A 27,919-nucleotide genomic window follows, 5' to 3' on the forward strand; every position below is an offset into this window, starting at 1 on the left:
TTAGCTGCTAGTTTGTGAAAGTAGGTGTGCCAAATTAGGGTTGAGACGAAAACCTACATTACCTTACTGTAGATCTCCAAGAACAGGGCAGCCCTGGTCTACATAGTTCGCATGACTAATAAATGGGAAATACTACCTCTCTCATACTGCACACCTGGATGGCTTATTGGCCCTGTAGCCTCAGGTAAGGCAAGTTTGGCCTAGCCACTGATGATCGGCTTTTCTCGCCAAAAAGCACTAGGCTCTTACACACTTTGACAGAGTTCACCCACACTTTGCATTTAGTGGTGGAATGTTGAGAGAAGAGGACAGCCACATATTGGAGGGACTGGAAAAGAGAGACAGCCATTGCTGAATGATGAAGAATACACGACTCTAAGTTTAAACGGGTCACATTTCTTGTCAGGAGGTGACATTTTTCTGAAGATTTGAGAGAAAAATTAAAATTACTTGGCTATATTTGGTGGTTATATAATTTGCTCATATGTGACATAAGTTCAGTCTGTTGCAATGTCATGCTGAACATGAGTTCTAGGTATCTGTACTAAAGCAATACAAGTGTAATGATAGAGCAGTTGCAGTTTATACACCAGTCCACTAGGGGGGCTTTATCATTGAGACACACAGCCTCCTTAGTAACAAGCCCAGGAAATGGGTGTCCGTCATGTTGAGATTCGGGAACCTTCATCTCGGATTACTTGTCTGTCATAGTTCCCCTGCATTTCAGACCAAACAGCAAACTACTATACTACCAATAGTAGTTCAGGACTTGCATTGAATATGTAGAGGTCAACAGAAAAAATTGTAATCAAAGCTTTTAATTCATGTGAGGATTATTTAAAATATATATGATTCCCAGAATGCCAATTGCTCTTGTAGAACAAAAGTGAGTATAAACAAGATTCCTACTTTGGGGAGCAGTTCTTCTACTCTGTTCTCGTGCTTTCTTCATTAATCAGAAACTACAACTAATATTACACCTGACATAATTCAGCAACATTAGAATCCAATCCACATTTTCAGGAAATGTGAATGTCTTCATGACCTTATTTCCAAAATTCCTCCTTTTTAAGTGCATTTTGTTTAGCTAGGTACACCAGACAGATAAAAACAAATAAATCAGGAACTGATTCACTCAATTGTGAAGTAATTGTGTCCATTTATCAGTTTACTTAAAAGTATTTTTTCACTTAAACTGGTCAAAGTTATAGACACTTACATTTACAACTGTGTGCATCACTATAGTGCAGTACAATGTTTGAATATAGGGTTTGCGTTTTACCCTATGCCACAATGTATTAATCAGATTTAGCTAAGAAATTAGAAAAGGAAAGGTATAACCAACAGACATTCTTGCCCCTTAAGAACTGAGTTTGAAACTCATAGTTTATATACATGTTCACTGGAAGAGAATGCCAGTCGCTTTCTATATACATGTTTTAAGGTCTGTTAAAACGTCATAATCTAAAAGCATCTCTGAGCACTTCAATTGCCAACTTTAAAAAAATAATTTGCAGTTCAGTCTTTACCTGCTTTTCTTGCATGGAACAACCATCAGCCAGCATAGAAATTCCCTGAATGCATAATAAACCGTCCAACAGCCTATCCCTCATTTACCTAATTTGACTGTGCACGTATCCAGTGATCTTCTGAGCACACTAATCCATAATAAGGAACTATCTGGAATTATTAACTTCACTTCAGGTCGCTCTCTGTACCAGAATATTTCTGCATTCAAAAACCTTTTTTCAACTGCCTTCAGTGATGTACCAGTTTAATGTACAGTGGGGTCCAAAAGTCCTGTGACCGTAAGCTGCGATTTTCCATCTCACTAGGGGATACCACAGTGACCTCATCCCCTAGTGCAAGAAACCTTGGAGTGGTGATGGACAACAGGCTGTCCTTCTCCGAGAACATCGCTACGGTGACCCGGGCGTGCAGGTTCTTCCTGTACAACATCCGGAGAATCCGACCCTTTCTCACCACCTACTCCACTCAGCTCCTTGTTCAAGCAATGGTCCTGTCCCGCCTGGACTATTGCAATTCTCTGCTGGCTGGCCTTCCAGCATCTGCCATCAGACCCCTACAACTGATCCAGAATGCTGCAGCCCGTCTGGTATTCAATGTTCCCAGACATTCACGTCACCCCCCTGCTCAGCAACCTCCACTGGCTGCCTGTTATGGCTCACATCAAATTTAAAACTTTGGTGCTCACATAACAGGCAGTTAAGGGATCAGCCCCTGTATATATTCAATCCCTTATCAAGACCTATACACCAACAAGACCCCTCCGTTCTGCCACTTCGTGCCGTCTGGCACCTCCCCCTCGCCACGCCTGCACTTCACGCTCAAGACTGCTGTCTGTCTTGGTCCCACAGTGGTGGAATGGCAGAGTCTCTGACCTCCTTCAAGCGCAGACTGAAGACTCATCTCTTCATCTCTACCTTTCCCTCCCTCACTCACCACCATGATTAGCCTAAGACTGTAATGGCATTTATGTATAGATTGTATAGATATTGTTGTTTTTTATTGGCTGTTGTATTGTTGTATTCAAGGTATTCTAGCTGCCAACTGTGGTATGCTAGTTTGAAAGTTGATTGTACTATTCAAGGGTTCTGATTATCTGTGTTTACACTAGGACTCGGAACTGTACTGCCCTCTCAGGTCCTCTTAGCACTCATACTTGTGTTTGATTTGCACTTCATGTCGCTCTGGATAAGAGCGTTTGCTAAATGCCATGTAATGTAATGTAATGTAATGATTGACATACTGAAAATAAATAATTCTCATGCAGAAATAATTTTATTTCATAAGAATGGTCAGAAAATGTTCTGAATTTGTGTCTACACTTGCACATGTAGTATAGTACAGTCTTATAAAGTCTTTCAATGTTACTGAAACCTAGTTAATACATGTAACAATCACAGAATATGATTGAAAAGGAATTTAATTCACAGTACATCACACACCTGAAACATTAAATTTCAAGATTTATGGAAAGCTGATAACAGTTAATGTGGTTTTGTACAAGGTTGCTGCCAAAAGGCTTGGATCACTTCATGTGTTTATGTTTGTTAAATGTCTAAGCAGCAGCGATGGACGCCTCGTCTTGTCGACCCTGTGGCTGAAAAACATGAAAACAAGGAAAAAAAAAAATCAAATATACAAAACTACTATTCAACTGCACATCTCTTCTAGAGTCAAGTTTTGCATTTAGTATTTCCACATCCTTGAGATATGCTCCTTGCATGACAGAAAGAGTATACATAGACTGAAGCAAAATAATTAACATCGCATTGCTATCTGGCCATCAGACATGCATTACAGCCAATTGTTAGTAGCTACAGCGGTGCTATCTGTCAACTACGGTGAACTCCTCTGCATAAAGAAAGTGCATAATTACCACCACGCATTAGCAAGATAACATTAGCGACAGCACCAGTAATAGCAGCAGCCCTTGTTATCATACATCCCTTGTCAGCAGAAAGGATGCTAATAGCGCTAATATACTCATTGCGCCTCTTCATAAAGAAAGTAACACAGTACATTAGTAAGATAGCATCAACAGCAATGACTCTTTGTTATACATTCCTTTACGGTCATGAGCAGAAAGGACGCTAATATTCAAACACGTCGCTAAAGCTAATCTCTTGGTTGGCGTACCTTCACGAAGATGCGGGAGGGGAGGCAGCGGCGCAGCAGCTGGCTGCTGACGCCGGGGAAGCGCAGCAGGTTGATGTTGAGAGAGGGCAGGCTCTGGTATCCTGCCATCAGCGGGTAAAAGTTATACAGCATCTCCTGTTCCGCACCGGGGAGAATCCGCAAACGCACCTGCAGGAGACCGCGCGAACATACCGGTGAGCCATACGGACACGCCATGACTCAGCGACATAAACAAGCTACTTATTAATTTGGAGCTCAGGAGGAAAGAGCGGTTGTTCAGCAGTCCGACAGTTGCCGGTTCAGTTCGGCCCTGGGTGTGTCAAAGTCTCCCTGAGCAAACACCTAACTCCCAATCGCTCCTGATGAGCTGGTTAGTGCCTTGCATTACTGCCTATCACTGTTGGTGTGTGAGTGTGTGTTTGTGAATGACAGGCATCAATTGTAAAGCGCTTTGGATAAAGTGCAATATAAATGCAGTCAATTTACCTTCTTTTTTGTAATTCATTACCACTCTGCTCGTTGATAACCATAAACCTTTGAAGAGTAGGTTTTTTGTGATGTTTATATATATAAATAAAAAAATCTAAGTCATTGTACTAGAACTTCATTGCTTGAGTTAGCAGTAGTGATTGTTACGAACATGTTGAGAACATTTTAATCACATATATGTGATTTCACACCTTAAAGGGTTAAGCTAGCGGCATCAGAAGTGTACTTTTACACCTATCCTCAGGCAATAAAAACATGAAAGATGGTTAATAAGTTAATGCTGTAAAGTATGTTGTTCTACATTAAAAAGAAACAACATATGAGGCTAATAAATTACAACGCTTTAAACATGATTCACAGAGAATTGCAAAGCACATTGCAGCAGTTAATGTGTATGTGTAAAAGCTTTTGAGATAGATGGTCGTATATCTCATAATATGCATATGGGCCAACAGTCAATACGCAAGAGAGCAAGAGAGATGGAGGGAGGGAGTGAGAGAGCAAGACAGTGGCAAAGGAAAAGAGGGACAGAGAGGGAGGGAGGAAGGAGATAGTAAAAGAGTAACAGTAAAAGAGAAGTCAAGCAGAACAGAAAATAACTATTTTTCTGAAAAAAACTTTGATTGGCATCAGTGTCAAAAATCAAATTTTCACAACTGCTACAACAGAGGGCTGGCCGTACAGTAAAATGACTATGCAAGATTTGACAAAAAATATTGAGAGAGAGAGAGAAAAGTGAGAGTGAGGCAGAGAGAGTGAGAGAGAGAGAATGAGATGGAGAGCAAGAGAGATAATAAGAGGGAGAGCGATAGAGGGGGAGGGAGAAAGCTACCTGTTTAAGTCCAGAGAACATGAAGGCGTCACTAGGCTCCACAGACATCTCAACATCCTGCACCAGACTGGTGCGGTTGTGAATGTGGTATTTCACAGGCAGAGACTCTCGCACTCGACCGAATGAAGGCAGCTCTACAGAAACACAGAACAGACCATCAGCACAACACACACTACCACCAGATAACAATAATCCTGCCTGATTTCACTGAATAATTTACACAAAGTAAGCGTATAACAAGACCCCTTCAACGTATCAACAGATTTAGCAGGCTTCAGCAAAATGGACCTTTTGGCAACAGAATACTTAATACATTTATATAATAATTAAATTCAGGGGACAGATAAACAGTAATTCACATTCACGGGAACATTCTATATCTGCATCAGCATGTTGTCGTCCAAACGTATGCTCTTATGTAAAGGAACGCACTCTTACGCACTTACCTGCGTGTACGTATAACGGAATGGTCTCGACTAGCACGTGTGGGAGATTAACCACTGTGTGAACGACCGGAACATCCTCACAAGTGGACTTCCTGAAAGACAAAACGGCAAAATGTTCCAGACTTTAGGAAAATGTGCATTACCCAAGTACCAAAACTCACCGGCAGGTAGATGCACGGCGGTTATTTACTGTATTTTCACACAGAATCGATAGCTCATCCGATCAGTGAAAAGCTCCAAAATGAGCCCACGCAGGGCCTGAACCACAACCCAGGTGGACGAAGAGAGAGCCAGCACTGACCGCTTCCAGGAAATGACATACTGCCCCGACGCCACGCTGCTCGTCCCGTTGAGAATGGGGGGGCAGCGGAGAGAGAAGCACTCGCTGGCACATTCGCCCGTCTCCAGGACAACTGCAGGGACACATGACACCACAGAATATGACTGGGCGGTACACAGCGTACTAGCTGATCCAAGTATAGACACTGTACAGTGATTGCAGTATCAGCATGGTTATAGGTTTCTAAAAAAAGAATGCATTTGTTTTTACCAGTGAGGTGGTGTTCCAAGAGCAAATGTTAGATATGTTTTGAGACCACGTGAATCTCTTGAATCGTGTAGTGTGTGGTGTTCAAACGTCTCACGGGTCCGTGGGTTAAGAGTGCAGGCTCATTCTGGGCTGCACTCAAGAATGCTGGCAGGTGTGTCGGGACACAGGTGTACCCCAGAGACGGCGGAACGTACCCCGCTCCACCTGGGACTGAGGCTGGTCCAGCGCGGCCATGGTGGGAGCCAGCTGGAGCTGGCTGCTGATCAGGTGAACGGGCCAGGGGGACGCACTCAGGATGTCGGTCATCAGCAGGAAGGGGATGTCCACGTACACCCGGTCCAGGTGCTCAAACTGACGACGCAAACACAGACCAGTTACAGCTGGTTAGTGTTAAGAGTTAAACCAGTCAGAGCCTACACTTTTCACTCTGTGGGGAGGCCCCTTTACATTCAAACAGCGTGTTTATAAAAGGACATTCTTAGTGAGGTTACTCTGGGACCGTGCACGCCTGCATGGCAGACCAAACTACATCTCCAACCGGACATTTCATGAGGGCAGCAGTTAAAGCCACAGGTAAATAGACTGGATGAATTCCATACTGTGGCCCTTAAAATTAGCACAAAGTTTACGACTTAGCTAGCTACCGCTATAGCAATCAAGGACCATTGTAAAAACAAAATCACTTCTCGCCAATGCAGTTTGAATGGGCCAATCACCATCTTTAGCGATTTCCTTTCTATAAATGGATACAGCAGTGGAAGTTTTGTGCTTTCTTGTAAATTTCTTTCAGGTAATTCAGTTCAAATAGTTATGGTTTAAATAAAGTCACTTCAAACTCACTTTTGTGGACACAAACTTCACAGCAACTTCGAAAGGAATGACGGTTTCAATGGTGACCGTTTCATCCTGGGGAGGACAAACAACATGTCAAAACTTAAACTAACCGCGGAGCGATGAACACATTTCCGAGACGAACTCGAAAGGCGGTTCTGTGCTCACTTTGTGACACTTGCAGAGGATCTCCTTGTTCTCCACAGTGGTAGTCACAGCATAGGCCACGTGAAACAGGAAGATTCGGGATCCAGTTGAGAGGCAGCGGATGTAAAGGGGCTTTTCCACCTGCCGCACACACACACATGCGCACACACACGCACACACACGCACGCACACGTTACATAATGAGGAAGAAGAGTTACGCTGTGTTCACAAGGATCATGGCAGACTGTAGAACAGCACCTTTGGGACTGTATGGGGAAGGAAAGGGCAGGACGGCGCAATGGCAAATAAAATAGACATCGCTACAGGGATGTTGCTACGGGGATGTTGCTGGGTGATTGTTCTATAATATAGTGGCAGGCCTGTAAAAAAGGTACAGCTCTGTACCCATGTTGGTAAAATGTCCTGCTTTCTGTGTCCATGTCGTGTTGTGTCGAGTCACATCCGGTCTGGAATTATTTTGCATATAACAGTTATGCAACTGTGATAAAAATTGTTTTAAATTTAACATTTTTTTAAACTTCAATGGAATGTGCCATCTGCCATTGCCATTCACTGCATTCTTGGCCGTCCTAATCAAGTTTTACCATTGTGCACTCATCTACTATAATGACGTCCCATTTGCCGTCTACTGCCTACTGTGCTCCCTGTGAGCGGAGCATTTTGGGTAATGAGTGAGGCATGGTCACTGCAGTAACGCTGTGGCCTTACCCTCTGTCCCGGCTGCAGGTCTCCCACGGAGATGTCTGGTAAGAGCGCGGGGTGAGAGTCCTCGCTCATTTCAGAGCTGGTCAGAGTGACGTGGGTCGTCTGCGTCAGGTTAGCATCCTGACCTGCAGGAGGGAGGGGAACCAGGGAATGTAGACTCTTTCATCTCATAAACAACCAATGCAAGTCAGTCTAACACCCCTAACCGTGACTCGAACCCCCCCTAAAGGACGTAAAAACAAAAGGTAAGGGGAGTTCCAAAATCTTTAATCAAGTAATTAAAATGAGTAAATATTCAAATGTGTTTCCCCAGCTTTGTCTGATGTAAAGTTGTACTACAACTTCAAACACCCCAACAGTGGGTCATACCATTCCTTAACAGTTGAGATTGCCTGAGCGAGCTTGACTCACTCATTGCATTAGCACATTCATTTCTGAGAGAGAATGTACCACAGAGTTCAATTACAGGGGAGCCAGGCAGAGCTTGGAGACCCTTGCTGGTTCAGAGTGAAACTGACATGCTCAAACAGTTCCTGAAGTGCTAATCAGGGTTTGTAATGCAGCTGTGGGTAATATTCAACTGCATCCACGTCGCTGTTCTGGTCTCACCTGGTTTCAGCCCGGCGGTTAGCTTGACGTCTCTGACCAGCGCATCCTCCTGTGACTGGATGGTGACCTTCATGCAGTAAATCTCGTTGTTCAGCGCAGGGGGTTCATGGTGGAGCTGAACGGACATCCTGGGCACCCGAGAGATTATCCTGGAAGAGAAGAAACAAACAATCCATCTTTACACTCAGCAAGTATGCATTACATGCCCACTTACTGCAGCTTTTCTGTGATTTCTTCACACAGAAATCCCACACAGACATCAAGCAAATATAATGACGTGACAAAACTGTGCTTGGAGTTTTGTCTGCAATGGGAGAACCTAAAACCAAGGTTCTAGGAGCTAGGACTTGTCCTGTTAAAGCGCTGTTCTAGTTCATTAATGGAGCGGAATGGTCTGGAATCCGGACAGCGGCCGGACGGCAGCGTCTCATTGGACGCCAGTGACCGCCCGTCTCGCGCTGAGGGCGGAGACAGGACGAGGACACACTCACATGGTGCTGGCCTGGATGGACACAGTCTCCCAGGCAACGTGTTGCTCCGGGAGACGGCCCCGCCTCTTGAAGGAGCGCGTGGCCTGCAGAGCCTCATGGGTAGAGGCCGCGTCGCCCCCTCCCCCGCGCCAGTTCAGGAAGACACAGCGTCCGCTTTCGTTTCCCAGCATCAGGTCCACCCCGGTGATCTGACCCAGACAGACAAACACAGACGCACTTAAACCTCACACGAGGGCATCTAGGCAAACACTGTAGCTACACGAAAGCTTGTTTAGGAACAATAGCCCTCTGTGCATTAAAATACATCATAAATCAAGCAGTGACTGTTATATTCAGACCAAGTCTCTTCTGTCGCATTAAATCCCAAATTTCACTTTTACCTCGATCTTCTTGCCCACGTCCTCTGTCTGGGCCACAAATTTGAAGGCATATTTCCGCGTCTTTCCGGGGATCAGACACATGTTCTCTTGTGCCGAGGGCTCCAGACCAGGGCCCTCCACCACACAGTACTGGTTATACTCCTACAGACAGACAGTTAGACACTCAAGTCAGACAGGTGGACAGACAGGCAGTCAGATAGTTAATCAGTCAGTTAGTCCTGTATTGAACTGAATTTGACTTGCTGGTTACTTGGTTATTTCCAGCGGTTCGCTGTTTGACTGAAGTATAAACAAGGTTGGAGACTTAAAATGGGATTATCATTTATTTGCAAGAATTAGAATTGAAATATGTTAAAATAAATCTATGATATTTAGGGCACTTCTGTTGCTTGCTCTGTCAGGCCTCTCACTCTCAGCGAGTTAAAGCAGACTGGGCTGGTCGCCCCGCTCAGACCCAGCTCAGACCCAGCTCAGACCCCGCTCAGACCCCTCTCAGACCCAGCTCAGACCCCACTCAGACCCAGCTCAGACCCCGCTCAGACCCAGCTCAGACCCAGCTCAGACCCAGCTCAGACCCCTCTCAGACCCAGCTCAGACCCCGCTCAGACCCCGCTCAGACCCCGCTCAGACCCCGCTCAGACCCAGCTCAGACCCCGCTCAGACCCAGCTCAGACCCAGCTCAGACCCAGCTCAGACCCAGCTCAGACCCAGCTCAGACCCCTCTCAGACCCAGCTCAGACCCAGCTCAGACCCAGCTCAGACCCAGCTCAGACCCAGCTCAGACCCAGCTCAGACCCAGCTCACACCCAGCTCAGACCCAGCTCACACCCCGCTCAGACCCCGCTCAGACCCCGCTCAGACCCAGCTCAGACCCAGCTCAGACCCAGCTCAGACCCAGCTCAGACCCCGCTCAGACACAGCCGTACCTGGTTGCTGAGGCTGACGCAGAGCTTGGAGAAGCGGACGGGGTGGGGGCAGTCGGCCCGCAGGTACACGTGCAGCTCCACGGGGTTATCCACGTGGAAGCTGGGAGACAGGAACTTGGCTTTGCACTGAACTGTAAGACACAAATCAACAAAAACATGAAGGTTAGGCTGCTTGGAGAGTCATGTGTGGTCAGCCAACCTACACTGTATACTGTAAATAAAGGTAAAATAAAAAAATGTCAAAGCTGTGTCTTTTAGCCTCATCATTTTAACACTTTAAATTTTTTGACAGACACCCTTATCCAGAGCGACTTACACTTCTACATAGTATCCCTTTACACAGATGGATATACGCTGAAGCATTTCAGCTTCAGTGCCTTGTGCAAGAGTTCAACAGCAATGCCCTACCTGAACTGGCAACCTCTGTGATACAAATCCCTAGCCACTACATTACACTGCTGCCCTGTCACATTACTGAAAGGATAAAAGGGGAAGTTGTCCGTTGCTTTAAATGAGTACAAATAAGTTCATGACACCCAGAGGAAATTGAGTGAGAATGAGCGAGGAGGTGTGGGCGAACGCCTCTCTCCGGGCTGCTCAGTGGTACTCACTGAAGGGCACGTAGTGCTGCACCTCGATGGTGAAGGCGTTACTGCCGGCCAGAGCCACGCGGTCGCTCCACAGGCTGTGAGCCGCTTTGACCGCGCTCGCATCGCAGTCAGGCTCCGCCTCGGGAACCTCGTTCTGCGAACGGAGAACACGCAAACGCGCTCTGAATAAACCCCCTCACACCTGCCCCACTCCTGTGGCTTTCACAATCATTTTACACTCCACAGGACAACTCACCATCAGCACTTTTATCAGGTTTTTCTCAATTCTGGATTTCTGGTCATCCCGCAGAGTGGAAGCTGAAATTCAATTTGAGAGGGAGAAGATTAAAATGAGGGGGGTAAGTGTACTAATTTGGGGTAATCTGTGTGAAGCGGCACTTTAATCTGCCGTTGCTGAAATCGTGAAAACCTTCTATCACACGTTATGTCACTTCATTACAGCCAGCAGTGTGCCTCTGCAAGCACCATTCATTGTCTGTAAAGCTTTTACCAAGACTCAAACCCAAAGAATATACAACGGCAAAATAATAAATGAGTATCAGGCAGTAAAACATCAACTCGCAACCTCTATGACCTGTCGAAGGATCTTCTAAACCAGCGGCAACCGACCCTGTTCCTGGAGATTTACAGTCCTGTAGGTTTACATTTAATCGTAATTCGGCACTGCTTACTCTACCAAACTTGATAACAGGTGATAGATAACCGATGCTAGCTGTTGAATGTGCTGTGCTTTGTTAGGGTTAGAAGTCCAAACTTCCAAAGCTCTCATAATAATTTTCCAAGAGTCTTTGTGCGGAATAAATAAATAACCGACAGCAGTACACCAGAGAAGCAGCCGGTTAAAGCGGCGGGGTTTCTGGTCTGGGGGGAAAGGATACCTCTGCCCACCAGCTCCATGGCGTAGGTGAGGTAGTCCTTCACCTGGGCCATCAGGTAGGAGCACTTCAGGGCCGTGCCGAGGATGGAGGTGAGCAGGGTCCACCATCGCTCCGTACGGTAGTCACACATTACGTAGTCCAGCAGTCTGCAGCACACACACACGCACGCGCACACATTTTATTTCTGCACGTGAAATACATGAAGTAGAGGTCACAGATATGAAATAGAAGCTACAAGAAAATCGCAGAAACCGTAATTTTAACATGAAAACCATAAAGCGTCAGCAAAAAGCATTTTATTTCACCTAATGGTGACCGTCATGAGCAGACTGATAGCAGGGAAGTGGCAAGTGGAGTTCAAAAAGAAAACAGGCAAACAAATTTCTGCACTCCTCCCCACATCGGCAGATTCAAATAGCTGGGACTTGAACATGGGACCTTCCTGCAGTGAGGCGACTGTGTGCTTACTTTAAAGCCTTGGTGTAGTCTTTCGCATGGTAGTACTCCTCCCCCATCTGGACCACTGCAGAGAGAACGGAGAGAGTGTGTATTAATCACACACCCGAGCGTGACAGTGTGAACAGTACACACACAATGCTGCACAGACACACAGAGTGTGAACAGTACACACACAATGCAGTGCAGACACACACAGTGTGAACAGTACACACACAACGCAGTGCAGACACACACAGTGTGAACAGTACACACACAATGCTGCACAGACACACACAGAGTGTGAACAGTACACACACAATGCTGCACAGACACACACAGTGTGAACAGTACACACACAATGCAGTGCAGACACACACAGTGTGAACAGTACACACACAACGCAGCGCAGACACACACAGTGTGAACAGTACACACACAACGCAGTGCAGACACACACAGTGTGAACAGTACACACACAATGCTGCACAGACACACACAGTGTGAACAGTACACACACAATGCTGCACAGACACACACAGTGTGAACAGTACACACACAATGCTGCACAGACACACACAGTGTGAACAGTACACACACAATGCTGCACAGACACACACAGTGTGAACAGTACACACACAATGCTGCACAGACACACAGAGTGTGAACAGTACACACACAACGCAGCGCAGACACACACAGTGTGAACAGTACACACACAACGCAGTGCAGACACACACAGTGTGAACAGTACACACACAATGCTGCACAGACACACACAGTGTGAACAGTACACACACAACGCAGCGCAGACACACACAGTGTGAACAGTACACACACAATGCAGTGCAGACACACAGAGTGTGAACAGTACACACACAACGCAGTGCAGACACACACAGTGTGAACAGTACACACACAATGGTGCACAGACACACACAGTGTGAACAGTACACACACAATACTGCCCAGACACACAGTGTGAACAGTACACACACAATACTGCCCAGACACACAGAGTGTGAACAGTACACACACAATGCAGTGCAGACACACACAGTGTGAACAGTACACACACAATGCTGCACAGACACACACAGTGTGAACAGTACACACACAATACTGCCCAGACACACACAGCACTCACTCAGGTGGCTCTTCATGCGAGGACACTTGTACTTCTTGAACTGGGCCACGGCGTTACTGAGCAGTGCGATGATCAGCTCCTGAAACCAGATGTGTATTTATGTTAACACACGTCTACTCCGAATAAAACAAAGTGAAAATGTGCGCGAATACAACATAATCTGTCAGACGCATGCCCAACCCTGCTACCTATGCAAGTCAACTCGTTATTCCAAATGACAGGCTTATTAGCACACCTAGAGCAGAAATGCTGTGTTACCAGTCCTGACAAGAAAAAGAAGTCAAACGGCTGTGCCACGTGGTTTTCTGCCTCTATGGATTTGACCATTGAGCAAACCTCTTAGCCTGCATTTAAACCAATTGAAAATTCATTCATCATTCTAACCCGCTTATCCTGAACAGGGTCGCAGGGGGGCTGGAGCCTATCCCAGCATACATTGGGCGAAAGGCAGGAATACACCCTGGACAGGTTGCCAGTCCATCGCAGGGCAAACACACCATTCCCTCACACACTCATATCTATGGGCAATTTAGACTCTCCAATCAGCCTAACCTGCATGTCTTTGGACTGTTTGAGGAAACCAGAGTACCCAGAGGAAACCCACGCAGACATGGGGAGAACATGCAAACTCCGCACAGAGAGGCCCCGGCACCATCCGTGCCGCCACCAATTGAACAAATGCACAAAAAAATATTTAAAGGTGTAACACAGTTTTCAAAATGACATTTTTTTTCCCTTCTCCAGTTTAGAAGTTTTTGGAAACTGTGTTACACCTTCAAATATTTTAACGTCAAGTTGACGGCATGCAGCACAGACGCTGTGGGGTTGCTATAGAAACACGGACCGAGTGTGGGACCTCCCTCTCCTTCACTTGGAGGGCCAGGATTCCGTTCTTCTCTTTCTCTGGGTCAGGGGGGTCAATGCCTTCATATAAAAACAAAACAAAACAAAAAGAACATTTTCTACATATGCATTTAGATATCTTACACAATGCTCAATGGCTTTTTGTCACAATTTCGAACATTTCATATGGTTCTGGTCTTCCAATTTTCAAGCCATTTCATTTTACTATATACTAACAACTACAGGCCATATTAAAAAGTTCATACAGTTTTGCCTACATTAAACAAACTTTTGTTCTGAGAAAATTACCTACTACTGTCTGCTCGTTTCATTATATTCATCAGTAATTTTGATCATCCAGCATATCAACCAATGCTTACATATAATGCCTGATTATGCATTTGTTTTCTATGGGAGCACATATGTATTTATCCAATTATCAAATTTAATTTACTTTTTTATTTGTCCTTTTTATTTGTTAGGCACAATGCAAAGGACATTGTTACAATGCTACAAACGAGTATAAGATGCACTTTATTAAATGTTTCTAGCTAAAAGCTAATAGGTTGAGAAACTAAGGATGTTTACTACCGAGTCTAGTGTAACTTCCACAGATCAGATGGTGTGCAGTGAGCCTATGTCCAAACGAGCAGCAAACGTTGCTCTTTTTTACAGAGAGGGAGGCACTCACTCTGGTGTCCTTGTCTCCAGGCTCGCTGGCCGTAGAAGTCCAGGGCTCCGGTGGGGGTTTCCAGGGGATCTGGGGCTGGATATCCCACACTTGGCTGTAAACACCCCAACCAGCCATACAAAGACTTTATTAAGACTTGCAAGATGACTGATGCAAGCTTTTATCAACAGACAAATGTCAACATTCTGGGAAGAGCCAATTCCAATATGAAAAAGAACTCTTCTGATACCTGCACAGGCTATTCTAATGATCACCAAAGAAAATTTAAAATGTATATACCAATAGGAAGACAATTTAAGTTAAAACAGTGCACCTACAAATCCATGTCAAAGTAGGCGGAATGGGCTATCCCTCCATTCACACAGGGTGAACACTGATCATTTGCGACAGGTTCATTCAACTTAAACTGCTCATTTTGGCACGTACCTCATGCCCACACAGGTGGGCAGCCTGCTGCTTCCTCTCCTGGGCATAGTACGCCCCCTGCTGGTAGTAGAAGCCTGGGTTCTGTGTCTGTATGGCTGTTAGACCCAGCTTGATGGCTTCGTCAAACAGGTCCCCAAAGGACTGAAACCTGGAAGCGATGAGCAGATAAAGACTACAAGCACAATAAGAGCAACACCACCCCCTAATCACAAACTTATGGTCTTAAACCTTAAAGGGTGAAAAACCATTACTCTAAAACTTTAGCATGTTAATCTGGACATCTCAAATGTATGTGTGCCAGGTACATTACTGTAAGCTGTCAATTTTGCAGAGTATGGAGAATCGCGCTTTCTCCTCTGGATTATCGTGGGATGCTCTAACCCCACACCACAGCGTCCTCCCACAGAGCGCTCTTACTGTTTGGACATCCAGGCCGTGTGCTCGAAGGCCAGCTCGGCACTCCCGATCTTCTTCTTGCACAGGTCGATGTGCTTCCTGAACTGGGCGATGGCGTCCAGGGGCGTGTTGTGTTGGAAACACAGCCGGCAAATCTGAGAGCCAGAGTGTAAAATAATTTTAATCACCACGAAAAAAACATTTACATTTCCAACACATTATGCAGTGTGGACTTCTGCTTTTCCAATTTCTGACACCTGACAAACAGCCCATTCTACCATTTACATGCTGAAACTTCTTTCAACTGTCATGAAAAGTAAAACTGTCATACACAGTAAATATCTGTCATCTGTGAAAGCTGGTGCCTGCATGCAACTCAAACATTGCATGCGGATAACCCTTACACTCCTAACTGAGATGAATGCAAGGCACATCCTGCACTTTGCATAACATGTCACATTTTAAATGCAAACCTATATCACCCTCAGCTAAGTTCTCCACTACTGGCTGCTTTCATCAGAGCAACAACTTTAGCCTCATTCATAAAAATGCATTGCAGTAACTGATGGACTATCATACATATACTTTATTACAAACCATTAAAAACTAGTTCCTGCTAAGGAAAGTGCATGGGGCTAATCTTCCCCATGTTAGTAAGACTGGGCTGGTACCTTGTAGTTGATGAACCCAGCCATGGTCTTGATCTCTAGCATGTTGGTCTCATGGGCCCTCAGCTCATGTACAAGGGTGTAGGCAGTCCTGTAGTATCTATCACACATAAAACATACATCAGTTATGTCTCTTCGAGGTTTTGTGATAATGTTGTTGAATCACCGACAGCATTTGAAACAAATTAATTCCATAATATAAAAATTATGGTGTACGTTTTCTGTGCTAATCATAAAGAAATAAATCAACTGACAAAATCCTTACTTCAGTGCATTCTGAGTGTCCTGCTTTAATTCACTGAAGAATGCAATCTTGAACTGGTGCCTTACAAACAGCAACTGTAAAAACAACCACCATAAAATTAGGAAATAAACACAATATGCAATAAGAAGCATGTTGTAATGACAAATCACCAGAAAATGAAGAAAAGCAAGCTAAGTAAACACTGAAATGCTAAGTTCATTTTAAAAGTAAAATTAGGGTAAATGTCCAGTGCTGCCCACCTGGTGTGTTGTTTTGTTGAGGAACTCTTTGTGTGATTTTACCCTCCGTATTTCTGTGTAGTAGTAGGTCTGCGCGTGTTCGTAGAACGCGTTCTCCAGCCTTAAGTGAGGGACATGCAGCATTTAAGTTTACCAAAATCTCAAGAAAGTTTGTGCATACTCTCTTAATCCTCATCCCAAAGACTCACTCAACATTTGAGATTCAATCAACATTTACCTGACCAACTGTTAAATATTCTTTATTCTTCACAGACACAGTTTGGAAAGCTCAGCAATCAATAAAACAAACTCACCAATCTAAGCAAAGTGTTTACTTACAAGTCAGAGTTAAGGAGAAATGTTCATTGAATACAGACCCTACACAGTTGCACGGCTCCTCCAATGCAACCCGTCCTTGGTGTTAACATAATACTAACCTTTTCAAGATGGCCCCTAAATACCACATTTAGTTTAGTCACTTAGTTGATTTGACTAAGCAGGAGACAATCTAGAGCAATCCCTGGAGCAATGTGGGCCTTGCGGGTCCCAGTCATGTACCTTAACCTCTGTGCTACAGACTGCCCTACAAAACGCACATGCCTCGGGTACTGAGAAGGTACAACCGAATGCAAAGCCTAACCTGGAAGCAACAATGGAAAAGCCTCATTCATTCGCTACCAAGCAGTGCAGAAATGGTCACCTGATGATGTAGCCGACGAGGTGGTCGGTGTGGGGGAGAACGAACAGGGACTTCCCCGAGAGGTCACACGCATTACACAGAGCAGCAGCCCTCTCAGACGCCACAACATCCTCCCCTAAGGACAGCCACACAGGGAAGGGGCAGTCAGGACACAGGAACAGGACAAACAGAGACATGGACAGATACAACTGCCTAGAAAGAGGATGCCTCACCAACCACAAATTATGACTTTGATATCAGCTCATGGCAATATTACCACACATACTATTCACTGTCATTAGCCTATATTCAAATACAGCGTAGCACATTGGAGCTTTAATGTTTAAAGCATGCACTCTCACTCTTCTGGCATAAGCATCCATATACACACAACAGTCCTTGTATAGATCTGCTATGTTCATCAACACTGCCAGCTAAATGTGTGCAGGAGATTTGTGCATGCCTGAAATGTTTAAATGTCACAAAAACACACTGGGGAAAATAAAAGATATTAGAATTACCTGGAGGAAGAGGTGTCTTTTTCTGAATTAAAACCACTGCAACTTTTGTGTTTCTTCCTTGTAAACTTGTCCTGGTAATAAATACATAGAAACATGCTTGGAATATGATTAATAATCCCAAAATGCCATTTAGACATTATTTGTATTTACAATGTGTGATAGATAAAGTGTGAGCCATGTTGACAGAAGAGTTTGCCGTGAATGTACCTGACGATTTCCACCTTGGTGGCACACTCGGACTGCTTCTCCTTCCACTGCGGCTCATCCCAGTCCAGCTCGTAGAACAGAACCACCAGAGCGGGCACCAGGTTCAGGTGTTTGTTCATCCATCCCGTCTTCAGGATCCCTTTGGGGATATACCACTCGTAGGATGTCCTCTGGAAGAGAAACACAGTCCATACACATTGGGGTAAAGTGTATTTCTATTGATGTAGGCAGCAGATGAGGGTCAATTGCATAATTTTATGGGATTCAAATACTTTTCTGAGCTGGATTGATTGCCTGGTGCAAGTGACCCAACCACGAGGACCACGTGTCATAGTTTGAACTAGTTTGAGAGTATTTAATTGGTTGCAATACACCAGACAAGCTTGGAAACACATAGAAAAGTAACAGTTATGTATTTGACCCTGGTCTGGTAGGTGGTACTCCACAGACCTTTTTTCTTCTTCATACCTTAGTCCTGCACTTTGGGTATTCGTGGTCTCCAGGGAGCACCTTGAATGAAATAGGCACCCTGTCTGCCCTCCTGTTGGCGCAGAAAGCGTCCCAGATGGCCCTGTGGATAGCGTTGTACACCACGTCCAGACCAGTCAGTGCCACGAAGGCCATGGGCCGGCAGCACAGCTCCGGGGGCAGGTCCCACTGTGTTGGGCTCATTTTTTTTAGGGCTGTCGTTAAAAAAAGATTGTGAAAACGGAAACATGACATATGTTACAATGATGTTGAATTTAGATAATTATTTGCACTGTTTTGTATATGCCTAAATCATTCATCTCGGAACTACAGATCGCTGACCGCAACTAGTCTCATGTCCTTATGATATTTTGCAATGAACTGGATGACAAGGCATTTTATGGCTTGCTGGTTACCTGGTTTGCATTAAGTTACCTAGTTAACGGTCGTCCGAAATAAATTGACACACAAAACACGTAATTATTGGCTAGCTATCTAAACACTGACAACACCCAGCTAGCAATGCAATACGCGTATTGTGTTTCGTTATGTTTATTTCAAAGTGACCCACCTACGTAATGGGAATAAACACAAAAACATTCGACGCATAACTGGCCAGACATTGACAAAAATTTGACTAACGTTAAGTAGCAAGCAATCAAACTACGAATCATTAGTTAGCTAGATAGGTAGCTAATTCGTTAGCGAACAACTAATGTCAATTGCAATACTCCAGTGAACAGCGAGGCAGCGGTTTAACTTATATTATATATACAATATTCACCTACTTGTGTCTGTTTATACTTCACATCGATGGATTTGCGGTAGCGGTATAATTCACCTAACGTTATTTAGATCAAAACAAATGCACAGAAAAGAAAGCGGATAGCTAGAGCCCAACCCCTTGAAGTACAGTACAGTAAGATTGGCAGTATAGAGAACGAATCCGACTGGTGCAGGGACATTAGCCGGACAAGGAAGTAGATTCAAATATTTGCAAATAAATTAAATTGAGAGAAATTGTGTGCACAATCATGCCTTATGCCAGCATTTTATGACCTCTTTCAATATAGGGAACATATGCCTAGAACGTTAACGTCGACTTCGACCACTGCATTTGAAACTGTTGGAATTATATTTTAATGTCTCAGCCAAGCGCACGGAGTCATATGACTAGTCAGCCCAGCCCACAGCTCGGGTCAGGGTGCAGAGGTCAAAGTTAACGAAACGTGTGAAGTGATGTGGTTGGGCTCTTGTAACTTTTTCAAGAGTAATGTTACTTTAACTGATTTATTATCATAAATTATAACGTATATAATTTATTGGCTTGCATGGTAAGAAAAAGGAAATCATGACTGCCAATGAAGATCAAGAGGTAATTTCGCAAGTTTAACGGTTTGTTCTAACACACTAGCTATCTGGCTAGCTATCTGAGCTAGCTAACTGGCGCTAACAGGTTTTTATTTGTTCAGCCCAGTAGCTCAGTTTGTGGAGAGATTGCTAAAACTAACAATTTACCAGTTCATTAGCACTATGAAAGATGGCGAGCGTTAGCTAACACATTACTTAAGTTAATGTCACATCCCTGTGACAATATTAATGCTTCACTCTTAAGTTAACCAACGTCTGTCAAGCTGTGCACTATAGTTTATCAACATTACGTGTCCTAACGTTACGTCTACACTGATTCAGCAGATTTCATGTCAATATGTCTATATTTGGTTATCTCAACATAGGTAGCTAGTTGGCTTGCAAGGAAACCTCTGAATGTCAGTCGGCGAGATACCTGGTTAATTTATTTACATAGATAACTTGTATCTATGATCGATCTGTTGCATCCGCTACTGTTTTGTATAGCTATCAATAGCTTTGACTGAATGAATGTGTGAATGTGACTGAACGTACCCCACAACGCTCTCTTTGTCGCCGCACAGATGGAGTTGGAAGCACTAAAATCAATTTATGAAGGAGATGACTGTTTCAAGGAGCTAAGTTCGGTGTCCTTTCAGTATAGGGTGAGTTATGAAAACTGTAAAATTAAATTATATTTTTCTTATGTTACATTGTCTGTCGCAACCTTTAATTCTATTGTACCCATGCTTAGGATTCTCTGTAATTAATTTGCATTTCCAGATTGGAGGACATGAAGACCCGAAAGCATTCCTCTTAGAGATTTCATGGCCAGACACATATCCCGAAACCGCACCTCGAATATCTCTTGATGCCTTCTTCAACAATAGAATGTAAGCATGTTTCTGATTCACATCACAAGGAAACATTACATTACATTACATAATTGGTTAACATAATTGAAATGTAATAACATTTTTAGTTAGGTTATTTGTTAGCTATTCCATGCAGAACATTGTTCTCATACACTGCACTTTCAGATGTCCGGAGGTAAAGCAAGCTATAATGGCCAGGCTGGAGGAGCAGGTTGAGGCCAACCTTGGAACTGCCATGATGTACACACTCTTTGAGTGGGCAAAAGAAAACCAGGAATCATTAATGGAGGAGCACCAGCCAGTGGTCTCTGCAGTGGTCAGTATTTTTTGTATATTTTTTTATTTTGTTTTTATACACCCAGTTTGCAAAAGGTGCACTTCACCACTCCCATGCCACACTTGATCACACTCATCATACTTCATATCAGTGAGTGACTTGCTGCTGTAACTATACTCTCACATTGTGATATGTCTATTGTTTTTCTATTGTCTAATGATGGGATCAGATGCCAACCTCCAACAGCGAAGTTTCAAACCTTATCTCTACAAGCAAGAAAAAGGAAAAGAAAGAACAGCTGACAAAATCTCAGAAGAGAAAGTTGACTGGAAGAACAGGCAAGAAATAAAAAAAGATATAAATATATTAATTTATATAAAATCCATTCTTTTTTTTCTTCTTTTTTTTTACACAAACTTTGTATTAATGAAACCGCTAAACAGAAGGTTATATTGTATATCAATTTAAGATTAAGTTGAATCTTAATCACTTGCTTAATTTCAACTTTCCTTACCAGAGGAAAAATGTGATTTGTATGATGATCAATTTATATTGTTTTCAAGTGATCCTCTTGAAGATCGGAGCTGTGAAATAGATTTTGACTCTCACTTTATTTTGATGAACAGATAACAAAGGTGAACTTCCCAGAGGCTGGAATTGGGTGGATGTTATCAAGGTAAAGCCGCTAAAACTATTATTCTGTTCACTGAATGCAGTTTGATGCAGGGCTTGAATTTTGCTGCTTCAAATACTGCATTGCTGTCTCTCCCCCCAAACTCAGAAAATTGAAAAAAGTCCATGTCGATGGTTCTAGAACATTTCCTCAGTTTATTCACTTTTAGTCCAGAAGGGGATGTAATTTAAGACAATTAATTATTGGATTAATTATTAATGTATACACTGTTTGTTCTTTCTCTCTCTCTCTCTCTCTCTCTCTCTCGCTCGCTCGCTCGCTGGTGTGTGTGTCTTCCCAACCGACCTTGATCGTTGACGTTTGCAAATAGCATGTAAGTTGTCTATGCATTTTAACGTCATTTCCATAAATACTTTTTGCATTTCTCTGCCAATAAGTTGGATTTGGCAGCTGTGGAATATATCAAAGTTGGTACTCTACCTAGTTTATCTAGCATTTGATGATTATTTTTTGTTTGATGCAGAAAAAAGAATGTCACTTCATGCTGAGTACCTTAACAGTGATTGTGATCTTAAGCTTTAAGCTCCACAACATGGCTTGTGTATCTGCCTGTCATTCCATTAAAGCTGAAAAGCACCTCTATTGTTTGCTTTTATTGAAAAAATCTGTTAACAGTAGAATTATTTTATTCATAAAAGAAAATACATATGTGTGATAGCAATGTGACAATGTGAGCACTATTAATGAAAGTATAAATTCCAGTGATAAACAATACATAAACTGGAATATTAGATGTAGTGGTATTTGATGGTCTACTTTACACTGAGCTGTTTAGATATCCATAGTGAATGTGTGTTGTTAGAAGTGATAATGAAGTGGTCTGAAAACACAATATTTATTGTTATTGCATAGCTGACTACTTGTAGTTTTTTCTCCCCATTTTTAAAGTGGTGCCTCTAATGCATATCTTTATCATGCCTTTCTTTAGCTTAGCAAAACCGGTGGCAAAGAGGAGGACTAGCCGACCATGGAACCAGTGTGGAGTTCAGTGTGCGATGGCATCATTTCACCTCAGCCCGTTCTCTCGATGCTGCTTCGTCGATGCCTTTGAGTTGACCAGAGTTGAGACTGCCGATAAATGCTGATAATTGTTTTTTTTTATTTTTTATTATGACTGTATCAGAACAAGGCTTCTGATCTGCAGTGAAGTTACTTTCCTTCAGGAGATCGCAGTGTATTTATTTCTACATGTGTTTGGGTTGAATTGTGATGACAGTAGGTTGTGTAACACCATGGTTTAAAGTGTGTATTTCAGCATGGAACTGTACAAGCCTCTGTAGAACGTGTCAATAATTAGTGCAGTTTGTGCAGTTCTGAGCAAGAGATTTGCAGTCAAGGTAATGAGACGACAATGACGATCAATTTCAAATTTAGTTGCTAACATACCCTGAATGTTGTTGGTTGGCATTTGGAAGGAATATTGTCTTTTCATGGTTTAAAATGATCTAACATTCTAAAGAATGCTACAGCGATGCAGTGCTGTGGCTTGGGCTTGTATTTTTGGTCTGTGAATGGCACCAGCATTGTAACATGGTTTGTGACTGATCAAATTCATTGTGTTACCTAAAAAAAGCAATGTCAATATTGTTAAGTGGATGCAAACTGTTCTGATTTTGAGACCTGGCTGTTTCCCCACAAGAACATTTTTAAAAATAAAAGAATATCTGTATTCCACCTTTTTATTCTGTTTAACAATTGAAAGTGGTTTTATTTTCATGATTTTTTTATAATCATGAAGAATTGTAACAGTGGGTCTTGCTGATTGGTGAACTGTTGGAAAAATAAATGAATTCCATTCTTGTTAGTCCAGACTCCAGAGTGTACAAATTTGGTTTCCATGGTAATATATTTCAATGGGATTAGAAGCAGAAAAACTGATTGTGCTGAATGAAAAGGAGGCCCTTGTCTAAGGGCTATAGGAAGTGACCAAACCATTCAGGCACAGGATTTAAATGCTCTGCTATCTGGGTATTTTATAAAATGGTTGTCTATATAGATGTCCAAAGGTCCAACTCCCAACTGTTGAACATGTTTAGCATATATATAAAGAAAGCGATTTTGGGTTTATGGACATGTGAGTGTCCGTTCAGGGGAGTCAACTCAAATTCTGAACACAATGACGTTATACGTCGGGGGAAAGAGGCAGAAACTACATAGTGGACATGTATGACCACAATCTGATAATGTGCTGATATTTGACTTTCTGAAAACCGCAATATATCTATGGTCACTAGATGGCGCAAATATTCAGCACTACTTGTGAAAATGCCATACTTAAGATTTGTGTCGGCTTTGATAGTCAAATGTTGTTTTGTCCATTGCTCAACGTCATCTCCGAGTTCATTGAGTAATTTATTTTTATTTAAATATATTTTCTTTATTACGGAAAAGTCGATTTCAAAATGCATCCATAATTATTTCATATTTTGCGCTGTAGCCTATGGATACACCCATAATCATATCACTCAAAACCTGTAAGATAATGCGTAGCATTACTCTAGTGCGCCATTGTAATACAGCGCACTTATCGGACAGTGGGAGGGAACATTGGTCGAGTTACAGTCCCACAATCACTGGACTCAAGCCTTAGGATACCGTCAAGTGTATTCTTAACCTCGACACATGTGAACAGGGAAAGAGCTCCTGCCATGCAATTTTGTCACCATTGCGCAAACATGACCATGTTGTGCTGCTTTGGAGGGAATTGATCTTTTATGCGCGTTTAATTGGCGTATGTATAACGAGTGGATTAATAGGTGATTTAGGACCTTTAAATGATGTGGACCTCCAACGCAAAGGACGGTGTGTCCGCAAATAGGAAAGAAAAAGAAAAAGTAAGATTCAACAATCTTGGTTCGTGTGACGTTGCTGAATGATAGATTAAGTTCAAATTCCAGGCTCTTTGTTACTTTGATGTTCTTAGCCTACTATTAATTTTGATGTGGACGTGTTGCTTGAATGATATTGATCTTGATATTGGTTTCAAGTGCCAAGTAAGAAGCATAATTTAATCCGCATGATAACATTCATTGTTATTCATATTTATAATCTTGTACAGGCCTACTTATTGAGGGTGATAATTCATATATGTAAATAGCCTATTATTCACTTGATAAATTAGTTCGTAGCCGGGGAAACAGAAGAGATAGGCTAAAGTTGTTAACACAGTAATAAAATACCCGCGAGTTGTGTTTCGAGGTGAGAGGAAATATTACCTTCTAACACATCTTGTGTTCCCAGGAAAACAGCGGAGTGGTGACATTTCCGCCTATTCACAAGAGCTGCTCGAACTCACGTCAGGTAAAGATATTCAGCCGCAGACACATTTGCAGTGACACATGGTTTATCGCACTCTACACATATGGAAAAGTTATATTTTTAATCCTCCTGTTATCTTCATATTTTATGACCGGTTTTACATTTGGGGTAAAATTGAGCCCAACAGTTAAAAAATATTATAATAGAAACATTTTGACTCGTAGTGTGTCGCATTCTTATTGTCTCCCAAGTTACTAGCCTTTTATCCATGAAAAAGCTGTGCGAAACTTCTAATTTAGAGCCTAAGGAACAGTAAGTGAAAGAGGAGGAAGATAAGCTAATTAATTAGCGATGAGATCCCTACTGAAGGAAACTCTCAATCGCTAGATGACATGGCCAATTGTGCATCACAAACTTTACACCGTCAACACTGACACTGGATTAAATCCGGACTGTATTGTGTCCACACAATAATGGGCATCACTGCAAAAAGCTCTTGTCATAATTGTATTATACCTTATTGTACTTCCTATAATAATACATAAATATAGTAGGCCTACATATTGTGATTGTATTCCCTTAAGTGAATACAGTTATTGTCTCCCTAAACGAATCAGCAGTTGTGCTTCTGTGTAAAAATTGCATTGATTTCATAGGACCTGAATAACGAAAAACAGCCGACGTTTGAAAGACTTCAGGAGCTGTTCTTTGCCACTGGTCAGGCTGGCCACAAACAGAGTTTTCACCATCTGCTTGATTCAAAGTATATAAATAAGGTGGGAATATATTGCACAAAGATTGTTGTGCTATGTTAACCATACGAAGTGATCTACCATCAGATTCAGTCATCTACCATTTTGTCCTTTTTAATTGTATTTTCATACATTTCAGTTTCAGAAGGCTGAGAGCTATAGGAGTGTTCCTCCTTTAAAGGTGAACATGAGAGCCCACTCACAGATAAAGGCACATTTCAGAGTAAGTGCTTAGCGTACAGTATGCTGCTGACTGTGTTTTTTAAAGTTGTTCTTTATTTGAGCTGTCAGCCTGTTTTTTTTTCTTTTTTTCTTACAAGTCAGGCGATTTTTTTTTTAAGCTCACCAATTTTTCAGTGGTAACTGCTGTCTTTGGAGAATCTATTTGTATTTCTGTTTATCATGAAGATGTGGATGTCTAAATGCAGATTGTGTGAGTTTATATTCTCCGTACAGCGTCGCCTGCAGCAGCTCCGTATAAGGAGTGCCGAACAGAAGTTAAAGTCAGAGGAGGAGGTAGATGTGCTGAGCTTACTGAAGCAGAAAAGCTTTCTATTCAAGGTGAGAGAGAGAAGCGGTGTATTTCCAGACCACTTCATTATCACTTCTAACAACACACATTCACTATGGATATCTAAACAGCTCAGTGTAAGCATTCATTTAGTTAATGCGTTGTGGGAAAGTTATTTTTTGCTATTATGGAGACAAGGAAAAAAGAGTTGTTAAAACCTCTTTTTAACCCACTAAGGTGCGGCATCACAAATATGTGATTATAATGTTCTTAACCCTTTTACTCCCATAGCTACTGTTCCAAGGGGAACTTATACCTTTTCAACCAGTCAAAATAACTCCTATATTATTGTTTTGAGCTCCTATTAAAACCCTTTAAATTTTTCTCAACTCTCTATATTTTTTCAACCAAAGCCAAAATACCTTTGGATTTGGTGGAGCCACTTCATATTGGGCTTGGGACTGTAATGGTTAACTGAACATTCGAATGCTGATGTAAAAATCACTACTAGAGGTGAAGGTCTAGAACACTTCACTGTGAAAGAACATTCCAGATTAAGTAATGACATCACTGTTGTCAAATCTTCCTCTTTTATTTGAACCTTCTTCGCTTTATCCCTAATGTCCTCTGAAATCATGCGTGCTGTTTCAGGACAAGTCTTTAGGAGACCTGCGAAATGTCAGTGGGCAGGAGAACCTTCTGGATTGTCCTTCAGGGATGTTAAGAAGCCTGACTGTGCTGGGCGGTGAAGCAGGAGAGGGGGGGTGGTTTGAGGAGGAGGGGGCTGGTTTAACCCCAGAGGTCAGGACCAGGCCAGGGGTCACTTCCGATGGTGTGCGTAAGAGAGGCCTCCAGGGCTCCGCAGGCCATAGGGAGAGGAAGAGCAGGTGTGAGGAAGGAGGGGTATACTCACCTAACTGCACCACCAGAGACGTCATCAAAGGGAATGTCACCATACCTTGCTGTGCCAAGAAGAAAAGATTCATGGTCTATATCTGTGGCGGATACAAAGGTAACGTGTACGCATAATCTTATAAGCATGGGCTGCATATCCCTGTTCCTGGATATCGACCTTCCTGTAGGTTTTCACTCCAACCCCAACAAAGCACACCTAATTCAACAGCTATAGATGCCATTGAGGTTCTAATTAGTAGAATTAGGTGTGGCAAATTATGGTCAAAATGAAAACCTACAGGATGATAGAGCTCCAGGAACAGGCAGCCATCTTATAAAGGGATTGTGGTTGATGCAGAGTGCATGAAGACTGATGCTGAAGTGAACTTGTTAGGTTACTTGTATAACATCTGGTATCAGAGTTCACCCCTCCTTGTCTGCGCATTGTCGGAGATTGTTGGGAACGTAATGCGATTCCTTCATTCACTTTTACTTTTCATTTGGAAAACATAAAAATTCACTGGTGCTCTGAATTTGTGTGTGTGTGGAAGTGTGTACATCTCTGTTGATGCTTCTGTCCCACACAGACACCGTGACAGAGAGAACCGCGCTGATGGAGAAGGCGTACCCTCCCCTGTATGCGTACTGTAAGCAGCGCGGTTATGACCTGGGGATGGTGGATCTCCGCCGGGGGGTGCAGGATGCGGTGACCGACAGGAACGACGCCGCGGCCCTGCACGTGGAGACGCTCCAGGAGTGCCAGGA

General features: G+C 43.0%; 2 protein-coding genes across 3 annotated transcripts; one reads left to right on the forward strand and one right to left on the reverse strand.

Moving 5' to 3' along the window:
* Window positions 1–2,783: 2,783 nt before the first annotated feature.
* On the reverse strand, window positions 2,784–19,661 carry trappc11 (trafficking protein particle complex subunit 11). Of its 2 annotated transcripts, none has more exons than XM_061252676.1 (30): window positions 19,332–19,661; window positions 18,544–18,758; window positions 18,076–18,245; window positions 17,869–17,939; window positions 17,369–17,483; window positions 16,690–16,789; window positions 16,451–16,524; window positions 16,189–16,285; window positions 15,539–15,672; window positions 15,122–15,269; window positions 14,696–14,789; window positions 14,006–14,085; window positions 13,162–13,240; window positions 12,048–12,102; window positions 11,580–11,725; window positions 10,937–10,998; window positions 10,702–10,834; window positions 10,091–10,221; window positions 9,165–9,305; window positions 8,785–8,972; window positions 8,294–8,442; window positions 7,688–7,809; window positions 6,980–7,099; window positions 6,821–6,886; window positions 6,175–6,331; window positions 5,732–5,843; window positions 5,431–5,522; window positions 4,985–5,118; window positions 3,664–3,831; window positions 2,784–3,124 (listed from the first exon to the last, which is right to left on the reverse strand). In XM_061252676.1, the coding sequence occupies exons 2-30, from the start codon at window positions 18,745–18,747 to the stop codon at window positions 3,083–3,085; spliced, it is 3,384 nt and encodes a 1,127-aa protein (XP_061108660.1). In that variant the 5' UTR covers window positions 18,748–18,758; window positions 19,332–19,661; the 3' UTR covers window positions 2,784–3,082. The 2 variants fall into 2 exon arrangements, with proteins under 2 accessions (XP_061108660.1, XP_061108661.1); XM_061252677.1 differs by having other exon boundaries at window positions 19,328–19,661.
* A 50-nt stretch (window positions 19,662–19,711) lies between these two features.
* Window positions 19,712–21,785, forward strand: rwdd (RWD domain containing 4). The gene is made up of 6 exons (XM_061252679.1): window positions 19,712–19,918; window positions 20,478–20,558; window positions 20,677–20,786; window positions 20,934–21,084; window positions 21,275–21,383; window positions 21,672–21,785. The coding sequence occupies exons 1-6, from the start codon at window positions 19,895–19,897 to the stop codon at window positions 21,764–21,766; spliced, it is 570 nt and encodes a 189-aa protein (XP_061108663.1). The 5' UTR covers window positions 19,712–19,894; the 3' UTR covers window positions 21,767–21,785.
* Window positions 21,786–27,919: the final 6,134 nt, after the last annotated feature.

This window comes from Conger conger, chromosome 8, assembly GCF_963514075.1.
Source record: "Conger conger chromosome 8, fConCon1.1, whole genome shotgun sequence".
Classification (NCBI taxonomy): domain Eukaryota; kingdom Metazoa; phylum Chordata; class Actinopteri; order Anguilliformes; family Congridae; genus Conger; species Conger conger.

What these genes read in the sequence shown, in the direction of transcription:
- trappc11 (XM_061252676.1), bottom strand. Translation starts at nt 18,747, where the DNA reads ATGAGCCCAACACAGTGGGACCTGCCCCCGGAGCTGTGCTGCCGGCCC. An exon ending in GACTACACCAAGGCTTTAAA is followed by an intron (nt 11,726 to 12,047) that starts GTAAGCACACAG and finishes TGTGTGCTGCAG; the next exon opens with ACTGCTGGACTACGTAATGT. An exon ending in AACCGCCGGGCTGAAACCAG is followed by an intron (nt 7,810 to 8,293) that starts GTGAGACCAGAA and finishes TCCCTCCTGCAG; the next exon opens with GTCAGGATGCTAACCTGACG.
- rwdd (XM_061252679.1), top strand. Translation starts at nt 19,895, where the DNA reads ATGACTGCCAATGAAGATCAAGAG. An exon ending in CTGCCAATGAAGATCAAGAG is followed by an intron (nt 19,919 to 20,477) that starts GTAATTTCGCAA and finishes GTCGCCGCACAG; the next exon opens with ATGGAGTTGGAAGCACTAAA. An exon ending in GCCTTCTTCAACAATAGAAT is followed by an intron (nt 20,787 to 20,933) that starts GTAAGCATGTTT and finishes CTGCACTTTCAG; the next exon opens with ATGTCCGGAGGTAAAGCAAG.